Source organism: Sporothrix brasiliensis (assembly GCF_000820605.1).
Source record: "Sporothrix brasiliensis 5110 chromosome Unknown Cont19, whole genome shotgun sequence".
NCBI classification, from domain to species: Eukaryota; Fungi; Ascomycota; class Sordariomycetes; order Ophiostomatales; family Ophiostomataceae; genus Sporothrix; species Sporothrix brasiliensis.
In genome coordinates, this window is record NW_024467138.1 from 2,391,664 (window position 1) to 2,415,357 (window position 23,694).

The 23,694-nt window shown below is 51.9% G+C and overlaps 11 protein-coding genes across 11 annotated transcripts; 8 read left to right on the forward strand and 3 right to left on the reverse strand.

The window, feature by feature from the left end:
* Positions 1–425: 425 nt before the first annotated feature.
* SPBR_01043 (uncharacterized protein) lies at positions 426–1,007 on the forward strand (the record flags this gene model as incomplete). Its single annotated transcript, XM_040759362.1, has 2 exons — positions 426–656; positions 678–1,007. 2 exons carry the CDS (start codon positions 426–428, stop codon positions 1,005–1,007), a joined length of 561 nt encoding a protein of 186 aa, XP_040618463.1.
* Positions 1,008–2,138: 1,131 nt separating this feature from the next.
* Positions 2,139–3,347, reverse strand: SPBR_00717 (biotin synthetase; the record flags this gene model as incomplete). The annotated part of the gene is made up of 1 exon (XM_040759036.1): positions 2,139–3,347. One exon carries the CDS (start codon positions 3,345–3,347, stop codon positions 2,139–2,141), a length of 1,209 nt encoding a protein of 402 aa, XP_040618464.1.
* A 1,042-nt stretch (positions 3,348–4,389) lies between these two features.
* On the forward strand, positions 4,390–4,746 carry SPBR_01125 (uncharacterized protein; the record flags this gene model as incomplete). Its single annotated transcript, XM_040759443.1, has 1 exon — positions 4,390–4,746. One exon carries the CDS (start codon positions 4,390–4,392, stop codon positions 4,744–4,746), a length of 357 nt encoding a protein of 118 aa, XP_040618465.1.
* A 442-nt stretch (positions 4,747–5,188) lies between these two features.
* SPBR_01079 (uncharacterized protein) lies at positions 5,189–5,686 on the forward strand (the record flags this gene model as incomplete). Its single annotated transcript, XM_040759397.1, has 1 exon — positions 5,189–5,686. One exon carries the CDS (start codon positions 5,189–5,191, stop codon positions 5,684–5,686), a length of 498 nt encoding a protein of 165 aa, XP_040618466.1.
* A 1,231-nt stretch (positions 5,687–6,917) lies between these two features.
* Positions 6,918–8,198, forward strand: SPBR_00672 (guanine nucleotide-binding protein subunit beta-2-like 1 protein; the record flags this gene model as incomplete). The annotated part of the gene is made up of 3 exons (XM_040758991.1): positions 6,918–7,037; positions 7,165–7,482; positions 7,773–8,198. The coding sequence occupies 3 exons, from the start codon at positions 6,918–6,920 to the stop codon at positions 8,196–8,198; spliced, it is 864 nt and encodes a 287-aa protein (XP_040618467.1).
* Positions 8,199–8,725: 527 nt separating this feature from the next.
* Positions 8,726–10,232, reverse strand: SPBR_00552 (uncharacterized protein; the record flags this gene model as incomplete). The annotated part of the gene is made up of 3 exons (XM_040758871.1): positions 8,726–8,977; positions 9,198–9,326; positions 9,393–10,232. The coding sequence occupies 3 exons, from the start codon at positions 10,230–10,232 to the stop codon at positions 8,726–8,728; spliced, it is 1,221 nt and encodes a 406-aa protein (XP_040618468.1).
* An 881-nt stretch (positions 10,233–11,113) lies between these two features.
* SPBR_00450 (uracil permease) lies at positions 11,114–12,840 on the reverse strand (the record flags this gene model as incomplete). Its single annotated transcript, XM_040758769.1, has 2 exons — positions 11,114–12,624; positions 12,702–12,840. The coding sequence occupies 2 exons, from the start codon at positions 12,838–12,840 to the stop codon at positions 11,114–11,116; spliced, it is 1,650 nt and encodes a 549-aa protein (XP_040618469.1).
* An 880-nt stretch (positions 12,841–13,720) lies between these two features.
* On the forward strand, positions 13,721–14,992 carry SPBR_00676 (uncharacterized protein; the record flags this gene model as incomplete). Its single annotated transcript, XM_040758995.1, has 3 exons — positions 13,721–13,966; positions 14,068–14,230; positions 14,310–14,992. 3 exons carry the CDS (start codon positions 13,721–13,723, stop codon positions 14,990–14,992), a joined length of 1,092 nt encoding a protein of 363 aa, XP_040618470.1.
* A 1,457-nt stretch (positions 14,993–16,449) lies between these two features.
* SPBR_01068 (uncharacterized protein) lies at positions 16,450–16,981 on the forward strand (the record flags this gene model as incomplete). The annotated part of the gene is made up of 2 exons (XM_040759387.1): positions 16,450–16,929; positions 16,967–16,981. The coding sequence occupies 2 exons, from the start codon at positions 16,450–16,452 to the stop codon at positions 16,979–16,981; spliced, it is 495 nt and encodes a 164-aa protein (XP_040618471.1).
* Positions 16,982–17,559: 578 nt separating this feature from the next.
* On the forward strand, positions 17,560–18,780 carry SPBR_00713 (major facilitator superfamily transporter; the record flags this gene model as incomplete). The annotated part of the gene is made up of 1 exon (XM_040759032.1): positions 17,560–18,780. The coding sequence occupies one exon, from the start codon at positions 17,560–17,562 to the stop codon at positions 18,778–18,780; it is 1,221 nt and encodes a 406-aa protein (XP_040618472.1).
* Positions 18,781–19,638: 858 nt separating this feature from the next.
* SPBR_00445 (serine/threonineeeee-protein kinase) lies at positions 19,639–21,372 on the forward strand (the record flags this gene model as incomplete). The annotated part of the gene is made up of 1 exon (XM_040758764.1): positions 19,639–21,372. The coding sequence occupies one exon, from the start codon at positions 19,639–19,641 to the stop codon at positions 21,370–21,372; it is 1,734 nt and encodes a 577-aa protein (XP_040618473.1).
* Positions 21,373–23,694: the final 2,322 nt, after the last annotated feature.

Consider the following 23,694-nt stretch of genomic DNA (forward strand, 5'->3'; position numbering starts at 1 on the left):
TGTTAGATCCCTAATACAGCTCAAAATGGAAAGAGAAGGGGTCCGAGTGAACGATGGCTGGGTCGCAGCTACCCAAACGTCGAGCTACGCATTTGCTTTACCTCATGAACACCAGAGCGTCTAGGATAAATGGCAGCCGCCTGCCCTCCCTTTCTCCCTTTCCACCCATGACGATCGTTTCCCGCAGCAAGATTTTCCAAACATTGCGAAACGTAAAAGCTGGCCAAACGGCTCCCTATTCGGTTCCTTCGTCATCGTTTCGAAAATCGGTCAGTCTATTCTTCTCACCAAGGAGCCTCGTCCCAGGTACATCTCCAAATTGTCAGCAAAGCCACCTGTTAGCAACTGGCCCTTTCATCATTTGGTTTCTCTTCTTGGTTGTCTTTTCCTCCATTTAATACATTGTGGAGAAATAATTGTATAGCATGCGTTCCATTTTGAACCAGCTACTTGTCGCGGCAGCTGTCCTTGCCGTGGCCGTTTTGGCGGCCCCGTCACAGTCTGACCGGCGGGATCAGAGCTGCAACGGCTCACCGTCACTCTGCAGCCGGCGCTATAGCGATGTCACTTACGTTGGCTCGCACGACTCAGCCTTCGTTGGTCTTTTGCCCACCGATAACCAGTTCACGTCTGTGGCCAGCCAGCTCGGCCAGGGAGTACGTTTCTTGCAAGCCCAGAGCCACAACAAGAACGGTGTCATTGAGCTCTGCCACACTAGCTGTCTCGAGAAGGATGCTGGGACGCTCGCTAGCTACTTGACCCCCATCAAGAGCTTTCTTGACGTCAACCCAAACGAAGTCATCACTCTTCTTCTTACAAATGGCGATTCCATTCCCGTCTCTCAGTTTGGGACCGTGTTCTCAGCCGTGGGTCTCGACTCATACGCGTATGCTCCCTCGGGTACGCTGAGCCTCGACCAGTGGCCAACTCTAGCTGAGCTGATTTCGAGTGGGAAGCGGCTGGTTGTTTTTATGGGTGCGTTCTACTTCGATGTGGTTCTCACTTAGTTTTGTCACAATAGCGTCCTGCTAAAACCGACTTAGACTACCATGCGGATACATCGCAGGTCAACTATATTCTTGACGAATTCACATACCTCTACGAAACTCCATACGACACCACAGATCCTAATTTCGCTGAGTGCACACTCGACCGTCCTGCTGGAGCTAGCGCCTCCGGCCGCATGGGTCTGGTGAACCACTTCCTTGACGTCGAGATTGATATTTTTGGCGAAGTCATTCTCATCCCAGACACGATTAAGGCCGGTACTACGAACTCGCTTTCGTCTATTACTGATCAGACAAGCCTTTGTGTCAACGCGTTCGGGCGTACTCCTAATTTTGTTTTGGTATGTAAAGTCATTAGTTCGTTTCGATCAATTCTTGTTTTCTTGTCTCGTCATTTTTGGCAATCCCGCCCATCCACTGACACGCTTCCAGCTCGATTTTATTTCCATTGGTCAGGCGATGGATGCTCAGAACCAGCTGAATGGCTTGTAGAGAGAGCAAACAGCGGCTAAGAGCAACTCATTATCCTGCGACCGGCGATTCATTGCTTGCTTTTTGGATTTAATGAGAGCCTTCTTGATGTTTTTGATTGTAATACCACGATATTTTTTGGGGGGATTGGATGACATGGGAGTTGCTTGGCAGCACCATAAGCACTTGACAAAAATGGCTATGAATGGCAACCTTTTCACTTGAGATGAGAGCAGTGGTCGCGTCTTGAATGACACTACGCGGGCCTCGCTTTATTTTACCCTTCACGTTATCGCCATCAAACATAGAACCATTTAGTCCGACCGGAATGCACCTTCTATTCTATCTTACTAAAACAGCTGTGTTTCGAATCGAATTTACACCCTCTTTTCTAAAGCGAGACCAACCCCTCGGGTTTCTCCAAGCCGCATCCTCACGTCTTCGATGAGGTCGAACGCCATGAACGAACCGATACACAAGTGGGGGAGATGATAGCGTTTCCAGCATTGTCATTCCAGTTCCCGTATCCGGCCCTAGGCGCAATCTCTGCGATGGCGTAATAGCACTGTCGCAGGCAAACCGACGAGTCATGTGAAGGATGCGGCTTCTCTCTGCGTTGATTGTAGTTGCCTTATTGGGAACCATTCTTCAGCCTGGTGTTTAAACCGTGGTGGAAGTCTCCTGGTGAGAGGCAGTAGGAACATCTGCAAGAAGCGAATTGTTCACTTGGAAGGGCGATTCTTCATCCTTGCGAAGGACGGGCTCCACGTGAGCCTTCATCGGGAAAAGGCCCCAACGGTTGAACATAGCCAGGTCCTCTTCCCAGCCCGAGCACGCCGTGGTGAGCATTTTCTCACCCGTGAACACAGCGTTAGCACCTGCCAGGAAGCACAAGACCTGCTTCTCCTCGCTCATGTCCACACGTCCAGCGGCGATGCGGATGATGGCTGTTGGCATCACAAGTCGCGCCGTGGCAATCGTGCGCAGGACGGCGTCGAAAGGAATTCGAGTCGATTTGAATAGAGGCGTTCCTTCGATGGGAACCAAGGTGTTGACTGGGAAACTCTCTGGGTGTGAAGGCATCGTTGCCACGGTGTGCAGTAGGCCCACATGGTCCTCAGGTTTCTCACCGAGGCCAAGAATGCCACCCGTACACACCTTGATGCCGGCGTCTCGCACATTGCTAATCGTCTGCAGACGCTCGTCGTACGACCGCGTAGTGATCACCTTTGGGTAGTGTTCGCGGCTGGTATCAACGTTGTGGTTGTAGGCCGTGAGGCCAGCATCCTTGAGCTCTTTGGCCTGCGTCTCATCTAGCATGCCCAGCGTCACGCAGCTCTCAAGACCCAGCGCGTGCACACCTTCAACCATGGCCTTGATATTGCGCAGACCAGACTTGCGGCCACGCATGTCCCGCCACGCGGCGCCCATGCAGAAACGGGTCGAGCCGTTGTCGCGAGCCACGCGTGCGGCAGCCAGGACAGACTCAACGGTCGATAATTTCGTCGCCTTAAGGCCCGTCTGGTACCGCGATGACTGCGCACAGTAGCTGCAATCTTCGCTGCAGCCGCCTGTCTTGATATTCATGAGGGTGCACATCTGGATTGCGCCCGGATTGTGGAAGCGACGGTGAAGAGTGCCAGCAGCATGGGTGAGATCGATGAGTGGCGTGTTGTAAATGGCGGAGATCTCAGCGCGCGTCCAGTCCGTCCGCGGGGCCGTCGCGTTGATGGCTCTCTGGAAGACGCCATGCACTGTTCCAGCACCGCCCGACACGAGGGCGCCTGCGCTGTAAACACGGTGGATGGCAAAGGCGGTGGAAGGAACCATGCGGTGCCTCGGAAGAAGGCTGCTCAGCTTGGTCCACATTGCTGTGGCTTCGATCTTCAATTCGTCTCGTCTTTGGTAGGATTTCCTTGCCTTTTCTCTGTGTCGTTATCAACAACTTTTGCAGAGAAAGTCGCCTCTGTTTTGAGTCAAATCAATGTCCTCAAGTGCAGACCGGAATATGGTTTTATTTACGGGCCAGGAGCATCGGCCCCGCACTTAGTACAATGAGGTGCCCAATGTTTCCAATCTTAGCAGCCTTGATTGGCTCAATTTATTGCCGTCTCATACACGCTGGCAATACGGGCTGCACCCAGCACAATCGCTTCGTTTACTTACACACCCCGAGCTGTGTCATACTGCACACACCGTGCTGACCTGGCTCTCTTGGCTTTCTTTGTCCCGTTCAGATGTCTCGATTTCGCGTTTTGAGGTCGATAGGTGGGTTGTGTATATTTCAGTTTGAATGTAAATTTTGCTTCAGACTGTTTTATGGGGGGGAGGGGTTTTTTTGTGTGTGAGATTGATCTCATGTTTATAAAATATTCACCGGACCTGAGAGTCATACCACCGCAGCCATAAACCAAACCATGTCAAAGTCATACTAACACAGAATAGACAGTAGACCAAGAACTAAAAATAAAAAATTAACAAATTAAACAAAACAAGTGTAAACAACTCATAAGGCAAGACGGGAGCGTGACCGTGCTCGTACGCATATTCGATGTTTTGTGATACCATTTAAGGCGGTGAGCTCTAGTACGAATTGAGACAGTTTAATAAAATAAAACGTGTTTCTTTTCTTTAGAACAACGAACCGGCTACTATATCACCGCGCTGAATCAAAAGTGATGAATCTTTCGATGCTTTGAATTGGGGCTGTCCTGAAATTAGCCGTTAGTTGAGACAACAGTGGATTACATAATTCGACCCACATTTCAGGCTCTCGCGTTATGTGACAAACGGCTCCGCGATAACGATAAGTTTCACGTCATCTCGAACAACCTCACAAACCATCAGCGATACAACCTCGGCACCGCCAGGAACGCGAGGTATTGAACCGAAAAGGGACATCGATACCGTCATGGGGAGCACGGACGATAACGACCGACGATCGATCGGCGAAAAGAAACCACCAACGAAAACAGACGCGACACCTCTGCCAACTCCAGACATCAAGGTGCACCGACCACAAAAATTGAAACGCTTGCGCGAGCAATATGAAAGGGAGCAAGAGGAGGTTGACCAGCTCTCATGCACGGAACAGGAGCCGTCGGCAAATGAAGAGGCCCGCCAAGGGCTACGTCGGGCACTGGTGTTAGCATTGGACCATGTCGGTTTCTCGTCAGCCAGCAATGAAGCATTGGAAAGCTTCCTGCTCATCACCGAGTCTTGTAAGCGCGCCTCTGGTGTATCCGACGTGGATACGCTGTACATGTGACATCTTTTTATCGTACTGACTCGTCCCAGATATTCAGTCTCTTACAAAAGACGTCACCCGCTTCACTCTGGCCGCTCGTCGCACTCAGCCAATCCCGGTCGATTTGGACATATCATTAGCTCGCTTTAACTTAGCGACAAGTGCATTACGACCACATCTACGGAACCCCATCAGCCCCGCGAAGCTCGCACAACGGCCTCTTGCCGAACAACTGCCTGAACCGCAGTTGCATTCTCTGTCTCGTCGTCCGCTCGAGCGCAACGACTACAACGATCTACCTCTTCTTAGCGACGCCCTTAGCGGCAGATCTGAAAAAGAGAGCAAAGGCTACATTCCCAGCAGCTTTCCCGACTTCCCAAGCATTCACACATACCGCAACACGCCAATCGACGTTGACTTAGTGACTGTCCAGGGCAGTGGCCTACGGTACGACGACGGTTCAATGTTGCTGCTCCCGAGTGAAAAAGCGAGCGTAGAAGATCGCGACCTCGGCCTGGGGTTTGCACCACTTATGGACGGCACCATCCGGACCAGTGATCCCAAGGGAATACGCGAGGCCGCTGCTGTGGAGGCAAAGCAAGCCGAGGAGGCACTTCGTGGGCTCATGCGTGCCAGCAAGGTAAACAAGTTGAAGGAAGTCCGCGCAGCCGCAGACCGGAGCACGCTGAACAAGAAACGGTACACCTTGTGGGAAGCAGCAATGCGTGAGCTTATTACGGAAGCGAAACAGGATCGTCGCAAGAGCGGTTCCGGTGGTGCTGCGGGAGGTTATGGCGCGGTATCACGTGCGCCTCAGAGCATTGACACATCTCCCTCTAAGACGACTAAGAGCACTGCGGCAGCGTTGCGGGAGGAGATTGCTGACCAGAGCATGATGGTGAACGCGGAGAAGATGTTCCACCGCAAAGAGATTCCGCGCAAGGCGCGCAAAATTGTTTAGGACTGCCAGGTTTTCACTTTTGTTGTTGTTTGTTTTACCTATCTTTGCATAGCCTGGAGTTGCAGGGGGGAACGGGTATTATTCATACATATATCGTTTTAGTTTCAGAATATTCTTTGGACAATCAAGCAAGCAAATTCTCTAACCATCCCACTGGTGTCTGTTCGCACCTGGCTGCTAGTTGAATGACGTTCGCAGCCTTGTGTTGACAGCTGCTTGTCACCTGTCAAGTGAGCTACGTTTTCAATATTTCTGATGCGTGACGTGTCACATGGTAACCTTTCTAGCGCAAAAGGAACACGGACAGACGCAATCTCTATTACCATTGGCCAGACCCCACATCACACGCCTTTGGCCCTAAGGCAATTTTTGGTCCTTGCACAAAAAATAATCCAAAAATTTCCCTCTGCCCAAACGCCCCATAGAAGTCAACACCCGCCCTAATCACTCTGAAACTTTTTTCCAGTCGAGCCCTCGTTCTACGAAAGGTAAGCGGGTGTTTCTGCCTACACGTCAATTTTTTTTTTGCTTCGCATCGCCGTCCGTCCCCTCCAAATTGGTTGCCAGGAAAAACGATCACACACACCACACAATTGAACACCTTGTGCCGACGCCAATTTCCATCAACCATCACGATGTCAGAGCAGCTCATCCTCAAGGGCACCCTCGAGGGCCACGTACGTTTTCACCTCCTCCTTTGCACCAGCAGCTTCTGTGATGAACGCTCCGCAATGTTGTCGTCGTCGGCCATCGGGGTGGGAAAATCGAGGCCCAGCAGTCCAAGTACTACGAGACCTACAACTGGCGCCTGGAAACTCTGGACCATTAATGAGCCGACCAGAAATGAGGAGGAGTTCATGCCTGAGATTTGGACGAATTGGCTTGGGCTGCTGCTGGCTCTTATTTTTCTTTTCTTCCTGGCTGGGAATGTTATGGCTAACACGTATGTGTTCAACAGAGCGGCTGGGTCACCAGCTTGGCCACGTCGATTGAGAAGTGAGAACGCCTCCCCCTTTTGCGAATAGCCCGCCGAATCTTCTGAAAACCGAACCTCTGCCTGCCCGCCTTTCCTCACAGGCGCGACTGATCTTTGGAAGAGTTGAACTGTTGCTTGTGATTGAAGGAGGGGGGTTGAAATCGGCAGACAGAGGATGGCGCAGTTCGACTCGAAAATCCGTCACTAGAACAAGCACAGCAAATACTTACAATGTTTTCAACTTTTAGCCCGAACATGCTCCTGTCCGGCTCTCGCGACAAGACACTCATCATCTGGGACCTGACCCGTGACGAGGCCCAGTACGGCTACCCCAAGCGCTCGCTGCACGGCCACTCGCACATTGTGTCCGACTGTGTACGTTTATCATCATTATCATGACTATTATTATTTGATCGACCTGAAATGAGGAGTGGTGGAGGACAAAAGAGATGGCCGCGATGGTGTTGTGAGGCGAATGTTGGAACTGACAGTCTTTTCATAGGTCATCTCCTCTGATGGTGCCTACGCTCTGTCGGCCTCGTGGGACAAGACCCTGCGCCTGTGGGAGCTCTCCACCGGTACCACCACCCGCCGCTTCGTCGGCCACACCAACGATGTCCTATCCGTCTCTTTCTCCGCCGACAACCGCCAGATCGTCTCCGGCTCGCGCGACCGGACGATCAAGCTGTGGAACACCCTGGGCGATTGCAAGTTCACCATCACCGACAAGGGCCACACCGAGTGGGTCTCCTGCGTGCGCTTCTCGCCTAACCCCCAGAACCCCGTGATCGTCTCGGCCGGTTGGGACAAGCTTGTCAAGGTGAGTTGTGTACCGATCGCCCCGTGCTGTGCTCCCGATTATCCTGAACCAAGCGGAGTCCATATGATGTTTTGCACCTTTATTTTTAAAGTATTTGCTACTTCAGAGCCGGCTTTGGCCGGCCATGAGACAAAACTAATCACCGCACTGATGTAGTACCCAAAACAACATTGTGTTCTTTTGGGCGTTTTGCTTCGCTTGGTTTTTTTTCTGGAATTTATTTTGGAGCACACAGACCCACCTTTTGTTGGAGAGTCGTTTGAACTGACGTTGGCGTTTGTCTTTACTAGGTCTGGGAACTCTCCACATGCAAGCTGCAGACGGACCACATCGGCCACACCGGCTACATCAACACAGTCACCATCTCTCCTGACGGTTCCCTCTGCGCCTCGGGCGGCAAGGACGGCACTACTATGCTTTGGGACTTGAACGAGTCCAAGCACCTGTACTCGCTCAACGCCGGTGACGAGATCCACGCCCTGGTCTTCTCGCCCAACCGCTACTGGCTGTGCGCTGCCACTGCTTCCAGCATCATCATCTTCGACCTGGAGAAGAAGAGCAAGGTCGACGAGCTGAAGCCCGAATTCCAGGCCGTCGGCAAGAAGAGCCGCGAGCCTGAGTGCGTGTCCCTGGCCTGGAGCGCCGACGGCCAGACCCTGTTCGCTGGCTACACTGACAACATTATCCGCGCCTGGGGTGTTATGTCAAGAGCATAAGTGCTTTTAACTTGGGACGGGTAGGTCGGAGCCGAGCGGGAGTGGAAAAGTTAAGTCACCTAAAGTGACGAAGGAGACGAGGGATCCTGGGGGAAGGACTGGTACATTTGGAACCGGAGTTGTTGGGACCAAACGTAAACGTACGGACGGCAACAGGAACAGGAAAAGGTTTTGAGACAAAGAAATCAGTTCAAGTAGCCCCTGGTAGAGAAAAAGGAGGTAAAATGATAATACCACTTTTTTTTTTGCGACCAGTAGTTTAGTACCCCCTTTTCTAGGCGTTCAGGGAAGGAAGAATACATACAACAATGAAAACTAGCATGAGGTTGATGGGACACTGGGAGGTGCTATTTGCAACACATCTTCTGATTGAGCGTTGCACCTTCCTGGTCCCTTCTTCCTTCTTCTGTGTGTCATTGTTCTCCGACGAGGACCTTGATGAGGAAAGCGTCACAGGATAACAGAAAAAAAAAAAAAAACGCTAATATCATGACTCTCAATTGCAGACCGACCGCTCCTGGTTATCATCAGTCCCTGAATACGTCTCGCCAGGCATGAGAAGTATCCTGGTCCGGAAACGGCATATATAACTGCTGTTGTTTCATTCCATCGTCTTTTTGGATGCATGAGCCTTGTCGATGGGTATCATCTCGCTCTCGCGAGAGCAACACCTGGTCGATCTCCTCTACGTACTCTCCCATGCGCATGCTGGCACGCCGCACATACGTGAAACTGGACTGCAGGCTCTCCAGATATTCCTTGATGCAGAGTCTAAAGTGCTATTAGCTATGGAATGAGAATGCATGGAGTCGCAGTCTGTTACTTACAGGGCACTTCTCAGCTCATGGTAATCCGCTGTAACTAGATCCTGACGCATGAACTGGCACAGAATGTGGCCAATGCCTGAGAGTTCTTGTGTCTGTTATAGTTGAAGAAATAGAATGGTTAGTTCCCTGGTACTTTTAATTTTCCAGCAAAGTATGACGTTACTTGACTCACCGCAGCAAGCGTTGTCCATTTTAGATAATCCATTGGAATCGAGGCCATGTCTTCAACTAGGTCGATAGCGGTGCGACAAGCCTGGCTGAATGTTGCTTTGCTGAACGCATAAACCATAATACGGACCAGCTGTGGTTTGTTAGCTTAAGACACTGATTTCAAAGGACCGCACATAAACTCTGCTTCAGAACAAACCTGATACGTGCAAACGATGTTTGTGGCCTGGAATCCGCACCGATTCAGAGATACATTGGATGACAGCGGTTGAGCGTGCTTGAAACGAATAGGCAGTTTATTTAATGCAGCTTTGAGTGGCATTAGAATCTTGGATTCGGGGTCGAAGTCGATGAGGAACATCGTCGGCAAGGTCGAGCCGGGGCCAATTCGGCTATGGTGCGTGGAGAGCCGCCGGGGCCGGAACTTGGCCAATAGATGCTCTAGGCCCCGGTATAAGTCCGTAACAAAGTTCCACCCAGTAAGCCACTCCACCTCGCCGTTGTCGTTTATTGCTTCAGTTCCATCACCGTAATTGCCACCGAAACGGTCAAAGTCGGGAATCTGGGGATAGGCGACTAGCGATTCGAGCTCGGGGCAGCGGACAGGATGGCCCATGACAAGAGCCGTGTGAACTTCGAGACGGTACATGTACCAGTACAATCGTCTCCGCTGCTCCTTTTCCATATCGTGCATGCTGGGCGGCCACCTATTCTCGTCATACAAGCTCTGGTTGGCCACAGTCGCGTGGTAGAGTCCAAGATATTGCTGTAGCAAGGCTGCATCACCCTTCTCGAGGCCCGTCACGCACAAAAGAGCCACTGCCTGGAGCTCTTCTGTCTGCTTCTGCACAGCAAGTGATAAGTCGACGGATGACATGGCCTCCTGCAGATACACTTGCGGTTTCAGATGGCGAGCAAACCCGACCGCAGCCGGTGCGATTCCCTTTTGAATGCGGTACGCGGCCAGAGAACACATGGCCATGAGTAAACCATACGACGCCTTCGAGCTTGGCATCTGCTGGCTTGTCCACCGCTCCATAAATGTCTGTTCGTGAACATAATTCGATCTGTCGTTGCTGCTATCAGAATGTGAGTTTTTTCTAAGCAGTTTGGAGCCAGAGATAGCAAACATACATAGGATAAACAAAATCAAAGTATGAGCGGATCAATGTCGTCAAGGTTGCTCTAGACCCGTGTACTACTTCGTCGAGAACCCATGCGGTCCTAGGATGGTCATTTGTTGCCGAGTTACAAGGCCTCTTTTCGTCACTTTTGCTGTTCCTTGGTTTCGGTCCTCGTTTGGCAGGCACCCGGTTCCATGTACAGGCTAGGCCGTTATGGCGGCAGAACAAGCAAAACGCCGGCTCTCGGTCGACCTGACATTTTCGCCCTCTCAGGTGGCAGGTATCACACGCTTTGGTACTCCGTCGTCCCACACTTCGTTTTGATTTGTCTCGCGAGGTGCTCATAGTGTCCGTAGCTTGCGTTTTGGTAGGAATAAAATTACACTACCTGGGCCAAAGAAGTTAATAACAGACCTCCAAACTCAGAAACTACCTGGGGGAGGCGTTATATAGAAGTATGACATATGCAATGGGACATTAAATAAGATCAATCTTAGGCTGTCTTCGGCCTGGTCTAAGGCGCCCAATAAATAACATCTGCGATAAGAACTGCAAGTAATTCTAGAATCTAAAACGTCGGTGCACACCTAGTATCTTTCCTTTTTAGTCTTTGTCAACCCTGCCTTATCGATTGGTCATAGGACGGTATTTAATAGAGAGTCCAAAAAATTACGTTCATGATGTGGGAAACAAAAGTTTAATGTATGTTATAACAAACATAAGCCAAAGACGGGCAATTTTGTTGCTGAATCTTCTTGGTAAAAAGTAAAATTTTCTCTTGTCAGTAAAACAGTGTCTACACCTTTGTGTCGAAGCGGCCGCTATCAATGTTCTCGTTGCCGCTGTCTGATTCCTGGCTCTCAATCACAGCGGTCAGTGGACCGTCGACGCCGAAGTAGTCTTCATCATCAACTTGGCCCAAACCAGGAACAGGCTGCAGCCAGTTCATGATGTAAAACGCCATCATCGAGATGAGTGTGCCCAACGGCCAGCTGAAGTAGTTCATGTTGGACCAGCCGTCCAGCGGTGGGCCGCCATGGACCATGCGCGCAAAACCAGGCAGAGTGATCCAGACGCCCATAATCCACGCCACAAACGCGCGCCAGTTCACGCCGTGGCTGAAATGGTAGATGCTGTCAGACCTTGTGCGATACAGGTCCGACAACTTGTAGACGCGCTTGCGGACGATAAAGTAGTCGCAGAACATGACGCCCGTCATAGGGCCCAAGAAGACACCGTATCCGCCAAGGACCGTCAAGAAGCTGCTGGCACCGTTCATCAACTGCCAAGGCTGCACAATGAACGAGATGCACGTCAGCGCCAACATACCGCGGCGCATGGTAAAGTAGCGGGGCAACAACGCCGACAGATCCATACCGCCGGAGACGCCATTGTTGGCGACGACTTGGCCGAACTGGGCCAGCATAAATGCCAGGCTGGAAAAGGCGACGGCCACTCGCGATCGGGACGAGTTGTTGTAGTGCAGCTGTAGACGTGTCAGCAGCTCGTACGGCTGCCACAGTAGAGTGCCACTTGTCTCGGGGAAGATCTTGGCGGCGCACGAGGTGCACACGATGCCAGTGAGGGCGACGACAATTGTACCCAGCGGCACCATGACGAGCTGGGCCAGGACCTGGTCGCGAGGCTTGCGTGCAAAGCGGGTGTAGTCAGACTGCACAAAGATGTGCACGCTGATGGTGCTGATGTTGGTGCAAATACCTAGGACGAACATCCATGCGAGGTGGGAACCGTGCGCCTGAGTCACGCCCGCAGCAGCGACATCGTGCAGCAGCTCACCACCGCCGTGGGCCGTTGAGACGAACCAAATGAGCAGGGCGAGCACAGTCGGGATGATGCAGGCGCAGCAGAAGAGAAAGGGGATGCGGTAGTGCTCGGGCTTGATGAAGACGAGCGGCAAGTAGAAGATGGTGAAGAGGACAAAGGCAAGAAAGTCGCCCGTCGTCATTGTGCCACCGGCTAAGGACTTGTTGAGCGACTGGTACGACGGCCACAGCGCGGTCAAGAATGTCTTGAGGCACTCGGCGCCCCAGTAGACCTGTGTCGAGTACCAGATGCAAGACAGGAAGAAGCGCTGAATAATGACGAAAACAAAACCACGAGTGCCCCAGGCCGAGCGTTGGATGATCGGAAAACCAATGTGCCACTTTGCGCCAGGCGCGCCGCTGAGAACACACATGACACCAACGATGAGATTGCCTACGATCACGGTGATCATGCACTGCCACACATTGAGGCCGTAGGCAATGAGAGAGGACCCCGTGGTCCAGCCGCCAATATTAAACGAGCCTGTTAATGTTAGAAAAATGGTTTCCATGAAAACGTTACAAAAATAACGACAAAAATGACGCTCAGAAAAAGCGAACCCGTTATGACCCACAGAATAACAAACGACCAAGGGCCATATGTTCTCCGACTCGGTGGTAGTGGCTTAGTGTCTTCATTGGACAGGCCGACTTGGCCGTCCTCTCGGACGTCGACTTGAAGTCGCTTCAAGAAGTCCATGGCCGCGGTCGTGTCCTAATCTGACGCGTGAGGTGTCGAGAAGAATTGCCTTGACAAATGTTTTGCGGCATGCTGATCGGCATGGGCAACTGGCTGGATGCCCTGCAGCTTTTATAACATGAAGTGCGCGCTTGCAGCTCAGATGCCGAGAAATGACATGCCCAGTTCGAGCAGTTTTGTCTCCCCGGTTCTTCTTCTCCAGTCTTGGGACTCCTATCGGTGGGCTAGAGCCTGTGAGTCGTGGCTGATGCCGGGGTCGTCAAGAACAATGACCGAATTCATGCTGTTTAGCCGCTTCTGGCGAATCAGATAACACCAGTTCAAGGGCGCCAACCAAGCGTTCCTGATAAAGGGACCTGGCGCCATGAGGTTTGTTGTTAGGTGACAAGCCCAACCACCAAGATAAAGAACATCAACTCAATGATGGATCCGACCTTGCTAACCATTCCTTATCAGCGGCAAAATTACGGCGAAAAATGTCGAAAAGACGAGTTGGACGTTACAAATTCACCCACCTATAGTGAATAAGACCAAGTCAAATTCGCAAGGCTGACAGTATCTTCTTCCGATAAGGCGGCAGAATTGTCCAATGGATTTGGTTGCCGTAAGAGATTTTGTGCCCTTTGGAGGCGTGACCAATCTTGTTTGGAGTTGTAGTCTTGGTGCATCCTGCACTTCTCGAGCCTGGTAAATTGATTCGAATTCAACCGCCGACGATAGACAAACATCCTCAGGGACCGCCAGATGTAAGGCGTCACAGCGAAATACCAAATCAGTTATTAGGTATATAATTCAAAGACATGCTTCCTATCGTGGTTTTGGGCAACCGGTTCAGTAGATTTGACTTTCCGTTTCATCTTGGAAAAGAAAAAGGGCAGTCATGGTTACAGCCACAACTACAGCCACAACCTCAACAGTCCCGACCCCGGCCACAAAGCTTCGCTCACTTGAGCTGGTAAATGGCAAGGTGGTCGAGTTTATCTCAAACGACGCCATCGAAGCCGACTACGTGCCAGTGATCGATGTCTCCCGCATGTACAGCTCAGACCTCTCTGAACGACAAGCTCTTGCGAAAGAAATTGGCCATGCGGCGCGCAATGTGGGCTTCTTGACCATTGCGAACCACGTATGTTTTGTCTCGATTCCGAACCGTATCGTCTTTGCACGTCTTGTTTCCCTCACCTTGTTTCTTATTTCTGTTCTTGTTCTCACTAATACCTCGCAAAGGGGGTCGACATGGCACTTGCCAAAGCGGTTTTCAAGCAGGCGAGGGAGTTCTTCGGTCAGGAGACGGAAAAGAAGATGCAAGTGTACACAGGCCTTATGCCCAATGAATACATTGGCTACCACCCAATGCATGAGTATAATGCCAACGACAAAAAGTATCAGGGTAAGGGCAGCCTGCCTCCAAGATGAAAAAGATCACGCTCTTGAAAGTACTTTGCAAGGCAGCTGCTAATCCATCACAGATCTGTATGAGGCGTATAACTGGAATTTTGAGGAGGATGCCAGTGCAACCGAAGACGGCTCGATGCCGCCACCCGTTTCCAATCTCTGGCCGGGAGACTTGCCTGAATTTCGAAAGACACTCGCAACGTATCAAGCGGCCTTGGTCGGACTTGCTCGTCGCATGACGCGCATGTTTGCCTTGGCATTGCAGCTGCCCGAGACGGCATTTGATGACTATGTCAAGACGCCCGAGGCATCGATGCGCATCCTACACTATCCCATCCAGCAGGCGTCCCGCGACGACCAAAATGGCATCGGCGCTCATACGGACGTCGAGCACTTCACCATGATCACGCAGGACTGTGACGGCCTGGAGGTGTTGCGCAAGGACGGACAGTGGGTCAAGGTGCGGCCGGTGGCGGACTCGTTCGTCGTCAACATTGCCGACTGCTTCATGCGCCAGACCAACGACACCTTTGTGAGCACAGTGCACCGCGTCATCAACACAGGCCGCAAGGCACGCTACTCGTGCCCATTTTTCTTCGGATTCAATCGTGTCACGGTCATGACACCCATCCCATCGTGTGTCAGCGACTCGAACCCGCACAAGTACCCGGTCACAACGGCGGGCGAGTACTACCTGTGGCGCACGAAGCGGCAGAAGGAACGTGGGTTGGGCGCACGCACAGCGAAGCCAAACTAGTAACAGCGGTTAGAGGAAGAAGATTTTGGAAAGGTTGAAGAGAAGAAGTAAAGGGACTTGGATGCTGTCTTTGTAGCCTCCCTTTGTTGTGGCTAGATTAGAAGGCATCTCATTCTCCAGCAACTGAGGATATTTATGCTTTCTTGCAATACTTCGTACAGGACGTTCCTTCCTGGGGCGGAAGTGAGGCACACTACTTTTCTTGGTTTATCGTGGCGCATGGCGGAATGCCGATAGCACATTCCCGCCTCTTACCGCTTCCTTGTGTTCCAGTCCACCCATGAATCGGCACACGGCAAGCGCACCCCGCTCTGTTTCTTGCGATGCAATGCACGCACAATTTCCGTGGTGGGGGTCAACTCTCAGAATTTCAGTCACTGAATCGTCACATTGGAACGGCAAAGAAACAATAGCCACAAAAGCAGCAATAAGGCTCGCGACCAAAAAGGAGAGTAGCAAAAGAGGACGGGCCATGAACGAGGAAGGTGCGCCGTATCAAAAAAATTACATGTGGCGGGAACGTCGCTCTATCAGCACACCCACGAAGAAGGGTACATAAATAGGGAAGTTCTCGGCCTCGATCACTTGCCATTGAGGCCTTGACACACGACTCGACTGCATGGGTGGCGTGGGGTTACATGGACTCCGCAGGAGAAGTGAGGGACGTGATGACACCCTGCCAAACACAACGTCTCACAGCGCTCAGGCTTTCTCGACAGCTCTGTTACTCTGTTCGACCTTTGAAACATTCGGCTGTTTATTATGGGCGTTGGCGTTAGAGGTGGGCAATTGCAAAATAAAGGCTTCTGTTTGGGCCAGGGCCGAGTTCTATGTCAGAGATGCTCGACGTTCTGTGTACTTCGTTCATAGGACAGGGCCTGACACTTGCACCGGCAGCCGTCGTCCCCATTCTTTTTGACACACTTTTTTTTTCTCCCACCATTTCGCCTTCATCACTGTCGGCATGCCGCTACGTTGCCGTCGGAGCCGAATCGCTCATGCCTCCCAGTCGTGTTTTGGATCTCTCCGGCCAATCTTTTGGCCTTCGAAGATCTCTTTCCCGTTTTTTCTTCTCCCAATATTTTATCCCATCTTTTGTTTCGTACGTCTTGTCATACGCCGCCAGCCTCTTTTTTTTTTTTCCGCGTTGTCGCTTGACTTGCTCCCGTAAACATCATCCCAAGTCATAAATGATATTCAGACACATTCCATAAGTACCATATACTCGATCGCCTCGATAACCCTGGGTAATACTAGCCCAGGTACCCGGTTACCTTTTTTGGCCGCCCAGCTTGAGCAAATATTAATACCGCCAACACACGAGTTGTATTACTTACGCACCGCAATATTTAGTACGGACGCCTCTTTACCCGGGCCCGCTGTACTGAGATAAATTACAATCTCTGTTCCACTGTTTCGTCTCTCAAACGAGGCAGTTTCCATTTGTGCACAGGTAAATGAAGGGTATCGACGCTCGCTACGATGGCCAGCATACGAGCCGCAATGGGAATGCCGTTGCCGGTGGAGTTCTGACGACCGCCCCGACACCGGCACCGGCACCGGTGCGGGGCGACAAAGGCAAAGATGTCAGCTCCGATATGGACAGCGACGATGAAACGCTGCAAGTCGATCACCACAACGTCGACCTAGAAAATGGTGATGGCAACTATGATGCTGGCGACAGTAGCGCGAATCCAAGGCTGCTGGCAACCGGAGGCCCTCGTTCGCCTACATCGGCTTCCGACACGGACGACGATAATGGCAGTGGGAAAAGTACACCAGCCAGAAATAGGGGCAAGACAGTCAAAAGAAAGTCTAAAAACGAGAAGTCCACAAAGCAGGAGACCGTCCGGTGGCGGGACTTACCCGAGAAGGGCCAGTTGACCGTCCTCACTCTCGCACGGCTGAGCGAACCTCTTGTGCAAACATCTCTTCAGGTAGATACGACTCCGTCCGTAATAGAACCCTCATCAGATCCACGAAACCTAACATGTTCAGTCCTACATGTTCTACCAGCTCCAATCGTTCCGGCCTGATTTACCTCCTTCGGTCATTGCAAGCCAATCTGGAATTCTTCATGCCAGCTTTACGGCCGCCCAATTCTTAACAGCCATGGTTTGGGGCCGGCTGGCCGACTCGCACCTGTTTGGCCGCAAGAAGGTGTTAATGATCGGCTTAGCAGGGACCAGTACGTATGGTCTTCGTTTTTTTTTTTTTTTTTTTTTTCAACCGAAGCTTGAGAGCCCTTTGGCTAACACATTTACCCAGTGCTCTCCTGTCTTGGCTTTGGCTTCTCACAGAGCTTCTGGCAAGCACTTTTCTTTCGGTCGTTAGGGGGCGCCACCAACGGAAACGTTGGAGTCCTCCGCACAATGTATGCCTTCCGGTTTCTCTTGCCTACATGATGCTCCCACGAGCCTCGCTAACATTTGTTGATAAAAATAGGATCAGCGAGATAATTCGGGAGAAGAAGTGCGTACCACCTATTCGTCGAGATTTGTCAACGCGGATTTGGATTTATTCACTGACCTTGCAGGTACCAATCCCGTGCATTCCTAATTCTACCCATGACGTTCAACATCGGTGTCATCATCGGTCCCATATTGGGTGGCGTCCTCTCCGATCCGGCTCATAGTTATCCCAATCAGTTTGGCGATAATGCATTCTTCCTCCGCTTCCCGTATGCGGCGCCCAACCTCCTCAGTGCGGTTATTCTACTCTCGGCGCTTCTGGGCGTCTGGCTGGGGCTAGAAGAAACACTTGATTCGAGAAGAGGCACACGCGACCTCGGCATTGAGCTGCGGCGCAAGATTGTCTTGCTATTCCGTCGCTCACCCGATTCGATCGCGTACACACCCCTCGCAACCCACTCCCGCAACGTCAGTGATGCTAGCACCGTCAGTGTCGAAATGGATCCTGTTACGCCAGTTGTACCGACTGAGGAGGAGGCTTCTACGTCGGCTGCCGCCAAGTCATCACAGAAATCGAAGCGGTCAAGGACACGCTACTCGCAACGACTGCCGTTCCGCCGGATATTCACAAAGAATGTGATTCTGACGCTACTGGCACAGTCCATCTTTGCTTTCCACATGGGCTCGTTCAATTCGCTGTGGTTCGTGTTTTTGTCGACGCCCGTGTATGATCCCGCTCAGGCACCGGCTCCAAAGTCATCGGCGGCCAAAGCTACTCATTACCTCACCCAAAATCTGCCATTTGTGTTCACAGGTGGCATCGGCATGCCTCCCCGCGAAGTAGGCATGGCCATGGCTATTCTGGGGTGCTTCGGTATTGCCATGCAGCTCTTGCTGTATCCCTCCGTGTCCGCTCGCCTCGGTGTCGTGAGGTCGTGGCGCATCTTCTTGTGCTGTTTCCCAGTTACATACTTTATTGTTCCGTTTCTCAGTCTCGTGCCGAGCCTGTCAGCACCACCGCATGCCAAGGACGGTGCGGCAATCTGGGTTGCAATTGCACTGGTGCTTCTATGCCATGTCACGGGCCGCACCTTTGCATTGCCGGCACAGACGATACTAGTTAACAACTGCACCCCTCACCCTTCCGTCCTCGGAAGTCTTCACGGCCTCGCACAGAGTACAAGCTCTCTAGCACGTACAGTTGGCCCTATATTAAGCGGTTATCTTTACGGCCTCGGTTTGAATCACGGCTTAGTTGGAGCGGTGTTCTGGGGGTTGAGCTCGGTGGCAATCATTGGCCTCATAGCCAGCATGTTTGTCCGCGAGGGCGATGGACACGAAATCTGGCTAGAGGGCGACGTGGAAGACGAGGATTGAAAGGGCTGCCAGGGGAATCTTTTCAATTCATGCCCGTTACCCCATAAAGCGAGGAGATTATCTATTCCCTCGATGAGCATATGAAAAAAAATTACTGTTTACAATATACACAGATAGTTTGTTGATCTAAATGTAGTGGCCACAAAATTACCATGGAAATACCAAACCATATTAATAGCTTTCGATTCGCAAACAATCTGCAATAGTCGACAGTCATCTATGCCAAGACTGGAGGCCAACTACCGTGTTGGTATTTGTGTTACTGGCCGCAAAGGAAGGGAGGAGTCGATTTAAGACCACTTTAGTGGTGTAGCGTTGTAATGGCTCTAACTGATTCGTCTAGTAGTCCAGGAACAAAAGCTGAGGTTTTACTCGTGATTCTTCGTATTGAAATACTTTGGTCTTGCAGACTCGAGGGCATTGATTTGGCGAAGATCTCGTATTCTTGTTTCCCATCCAATGTGCAGCCTCTTGCCCTGGGCTTTTATTAGTGAGACGGCTACACTGCCGGAGCCCACGTGGGTCCGCCAGCTTATCCTTGTGGGTGCCGATGGTTGTATCCCTGCGAGGCGGCGATAAAAAAAACGAAAACACGAAGAATGAAGGCGTGAGATAATGAGAAGGAGGTCCTGTCGTTCTTCCTTTCTCACCGCATCGATATGGCGTCAGTTCTCTCCCCCGGCTCTCGAAGCTGACATCTTGCGTCTCGTCTTTTTACGTTCTTTTCTGCTCTTTTCCTCGCATCACCGTCGTCGTACTGCCTAGATTTCAATTCACTCACATTCCCGACGAAGCCTCTCCCTGCCTCTCTCTCGCCCTCCTCTGGCACCCACCGCCGTTCACCGGCCCTCGCTGACCATGCACGACCTTGCGACCCTCCGGGCCGGGGGCTACTGTGACGCTGGCCTCACCAAGCTAAAGCTCACGGAGCCACTCGATTCGTTTCCACCTGAGATCTTCGACGCCAGCCTTGCTGCCACGCTTGAGATCCTAGACCTCTCTGGAACGGGCCTGTCGGCGCTCCCCGACGACCTGGGCGCACGCCTACCACGTCTGCGCATCGCTTTTTTCAGCGGCTGCAAGTTCAAACGTTTCCCGAGCGCATTGGCTGGTTGCCCGCGCCTCGAGATGGTCGCCTTCCGCAAGAACGGCATGGAAGGTTTTGAGGGCGATACCCTGGACGATGTGGCCCTGCCGCCCCAACTGCGGTGGCTCATCTTGACCGACAACAGCTTAACACACATCCCATCCAGCATTGGCCGTTGTGCGCGCCTAGAAAAGTGCATGCTGGCAGGCAACTGTCTGACAGGCCTGCCCGACGCCATGGCCAACTGCCGCAACCTCACATTGCTCCGACTGGCCGCCAACAAGCTGACTGCGCTGCCAATGTGGCTCCTCACAATGCCCAGGCTGGCGTTCTTGTCGTTCGCGGGTAATCCGTGCTCGGCCAGCTCACCGACGAAGACCAATGCTGCCGCGGCGCGCTCTTCGTCGACGGCGTCTTCCCTTCCTCACGTGGACTGGAACCAGATCGAAATCCACCATGTTTTGGGTGAGGGTGCGAGCGGCATTATCTCCAAGGGCACCATTCGGAGTAATGAAGGCAACACCAGCAGTAACAACAGCCGTGGGCCCAGCAGCACACTAAACAGCCGGGGGCCATCTGGCTTCAACACTCCGTCGCTGTCTGGAACGTCAACGCCTGCCCTGTCGGTCTCGGGAGCTTCTGTCTTCTCAACGTCTTCGTCTCTTTCGGCTCTGTCGGCTGTGTCGGCTGTGTCGGCTGTGTCTTCAATGTCCACTCCGACCTCCACGCGACACGCTCTGCCGCTGTCGCCCTCGACCCCAGTGGCTGTCAAGATCTTCCGCGGTGCGCTCACGAGCGACGGCACTCCCTACGACGAGATGGCTGCGTGTCTGGCGGCTGGCCAGCACGTCAACTTGGTGCAGGTACACGGGCAGATCCGTTGGGGCGAGGACGCGGACGAAGCGGGAAACGAGGGAGCAAGTACTAGTAGTACGCCGCCAGCATTCCGTGGCGGTCTCATCATGGAGCTCATTCCGCCACAATACCGCGTGTTGGGCCAGCCACCATCGTTTGACTCGTGCACGCGGGACTGCTTCGACACCGATGCCGCAACCGGCAGCAAGAAGCTACCCGTGTCAGCTGCCCTGGCCATTCTTTCGGGCGTGGCGTCTGCGGCGGCGCACTTGCACGCTCGCGGCATCGCACATGGTGACCTGTACGCACACAACATCCTAGTGGCGCGGGGCGGCTCTGGCACCGGCAAGGAAGACAAGGACACTACACATGCCATCCTCAGCGATTTCGGCGCCGCGACGCTCTATGGGAGTGGCAATAGCCAGGGTGAGAGCGAAGTCAATGACCTTGCCGGCCTGGAGAAGCTCGAGGTGCTGGCATTTGCACACCTTGTCGAGGATGTGCTGGGCCTGATGAGTGAAGACGGTTCGTCGTCAGTGCGGCACGGGCTCCTCCGACTGCACGCGCGGTGCGTTGTCCCGGCCGTTACAGACCGGCCCGTCTTTTCGACACTTGTCGAGGAGCTTGCCGCTGTCCAGGCAGCGGCATAGCAGGGGATTGGCCCAACAAAGGCGAGGTAAAACAACAAACGAGTCAAGGCGTACAGTTCTTACTGTATCATACAACTTCACGTTCCGGCTAGGTCTTACGAAACTACGTTTTTGCCATTCTGTAGTCGCCGGCTAGTTTCAGCGATTTCAGTCAGAGAAAATTAAAAGAAAGCATATGCTTCATATAGAAACCATATAGTGGAGGCCGGAAACAGAGAGGCCTTGCAAGTACGGATTAGATAAAATTCTAGGATGCACAATAGACGCCAGGGTTAGAAATTTGCAGTTGCGTTAACCAACCTCATACAGGTGCCATACGCAACTCGTCACAGAAAAAGACCGAGGCAGGTCTCTCGCCAGGCCTCCCGGCCGGCAGTCATCTTAAAAAGCCATGTGTCTGTAGCTGACGCGGTACAGAGTAGAAAATGCGCGTGAACAATAAATGCTCTTTGATGAATGTATCTACCACAGTAGGATTCGAAGGCACGAGTGCCGAAAAGTGGTCTGGGTTTTTCTTTTGCCCATTTCACCGAGGTAGGGAAGTCAATCCTTCCATGGTCGCAGAGAGTAGAAATACAACCAGGCCGGCCTCTGTCACGAGCGTCACACACTTTGTACGAGTTCAAGACAGGGCATTTCGAAAACTCTCCGTACCGTATTGAGACTAATACCGTTTGAGGAAGGATATTCAAAAATTACACACCTGAATAATCTCGGAAATGGCTGGTCTTGGCCAAAGTTTCTAGGCTCCAACTTTCCATAAGTCTATAGTTGGACATTCTATCACGTCTCCTGCTATCACATCATAAATAAGCACGAATGTATTACCTGCTGTTCGCAAAGGGCGACAATCTTTACTGCAGGAGGCAAAAAGTCCCTTAAGCTAAGGTACTGCAACGGCTCATTGTCCGTGCCCCAAATATCACAGCACGCATTGCCAACACTGAGGGACGCACGGAGCATCTGAGGCCGACTGAAAAGTCTAGACAACGGGGCGTAATTTTGGTCCATTCCGGGGAGAACGGAACAGCTGTCCCAAGCGTAAACGTTCTTGCGAGTAGTTGTCGCACTGTTTTTGTAATTCGTCTTAGCTCTTCTGATTTTCGGTTCGGCCTAAGCGCCGCTGGCATCTTTGAAGCAAATTTGCATCGGCTATTCTTGCAATACTTTCTAGACGCTGTGGTTACAAAGATTGGAATAGAAATCGTCCTCGCCTTCCAACGGGAAGCAGCCTATACTGGAGAGGCGGTGGGCACACACGCGATGATCTTGTGGCCGCCCAACTCAATCTACGTGCCACAACGTCCCGACCTGCATACACAATATCTTTCACGGGCATTTTTGTTTTTTTGAAAATCTCATGTTTATACAGGGAGCTTGCTTCCTACCATCATGTCATCTCGTCCTTCCAAGTTGCCCACCCGTTGTCGGTCTCTTCTCGGAAGGTGTTGCGTCTTTTGCTTCCTTGTTGAGTGGTATTAAAGAGAATATTCGTGTCATCAGCAGAATGGATCGTGCCCTCTGAGAAGGTCACAATGAAGTCCCCTGTCTACTTTTCAAGTCTATGCTGGTATTCTTCCATCCTCGACTCACAATATTCCACCCCTCCAGTCACTTCAAAACGGCCTCGTCATGCATCTCGTGCCACTTTGGTGATATGTCGTCGAAAGTATCCTTCCGGAACCAACAACACTGCTAACAGCCGCTTTACCTTTTTATTGTCCTTGCTCAGCCCAGCTGCTTCTGCATCCTCGCCGCCAACAGATGCAAAGCTAAAGAACAACAAAAGAAGCCCTAAAAATATGTCCAGTTTAGTCCAAACATCTTTCTGTTTGGTGCTATCCTCTTCTCTCTCTCAAGTTATGCCACATATCTACCAGCCGGTCAGCGTGTAAGTGCAGTGTCAATGTGCTAATGCTCCCTCGTGGCACAAGTTAATAGAACAAAAGACCTGCCAAGGGCCCTAAAGAAAGGAAGCCGTCGTCCACAAGCTGATCGAAAACAGCTCCTCTCAATGAGGATGGTGGGATGGCTGGGTGGATAACTCTCGCGGGGCAAGGATCAAAAGTGGAGACTGTCACCCGTTGAGAGAGAAAAAGAGCGGGGCATCATGACCCCGGAAGCTGAAAGGGTATTTTCTAGGGTTACACGTCGCGTCGTCGCAGGTAGCAGTTTCGAGGTCGAGTAACACAGCCAGCCAGTCCCTCTAAAAACAGGAATGAAGAGGCCAGTCAAAAAAGGACGGAATACATAGATGGGAAGAGATCGTAGTTGCAAAAAAAAAAAGGAGGGGCCAAGGCAAAGGAGACGGCACGTCTGCAA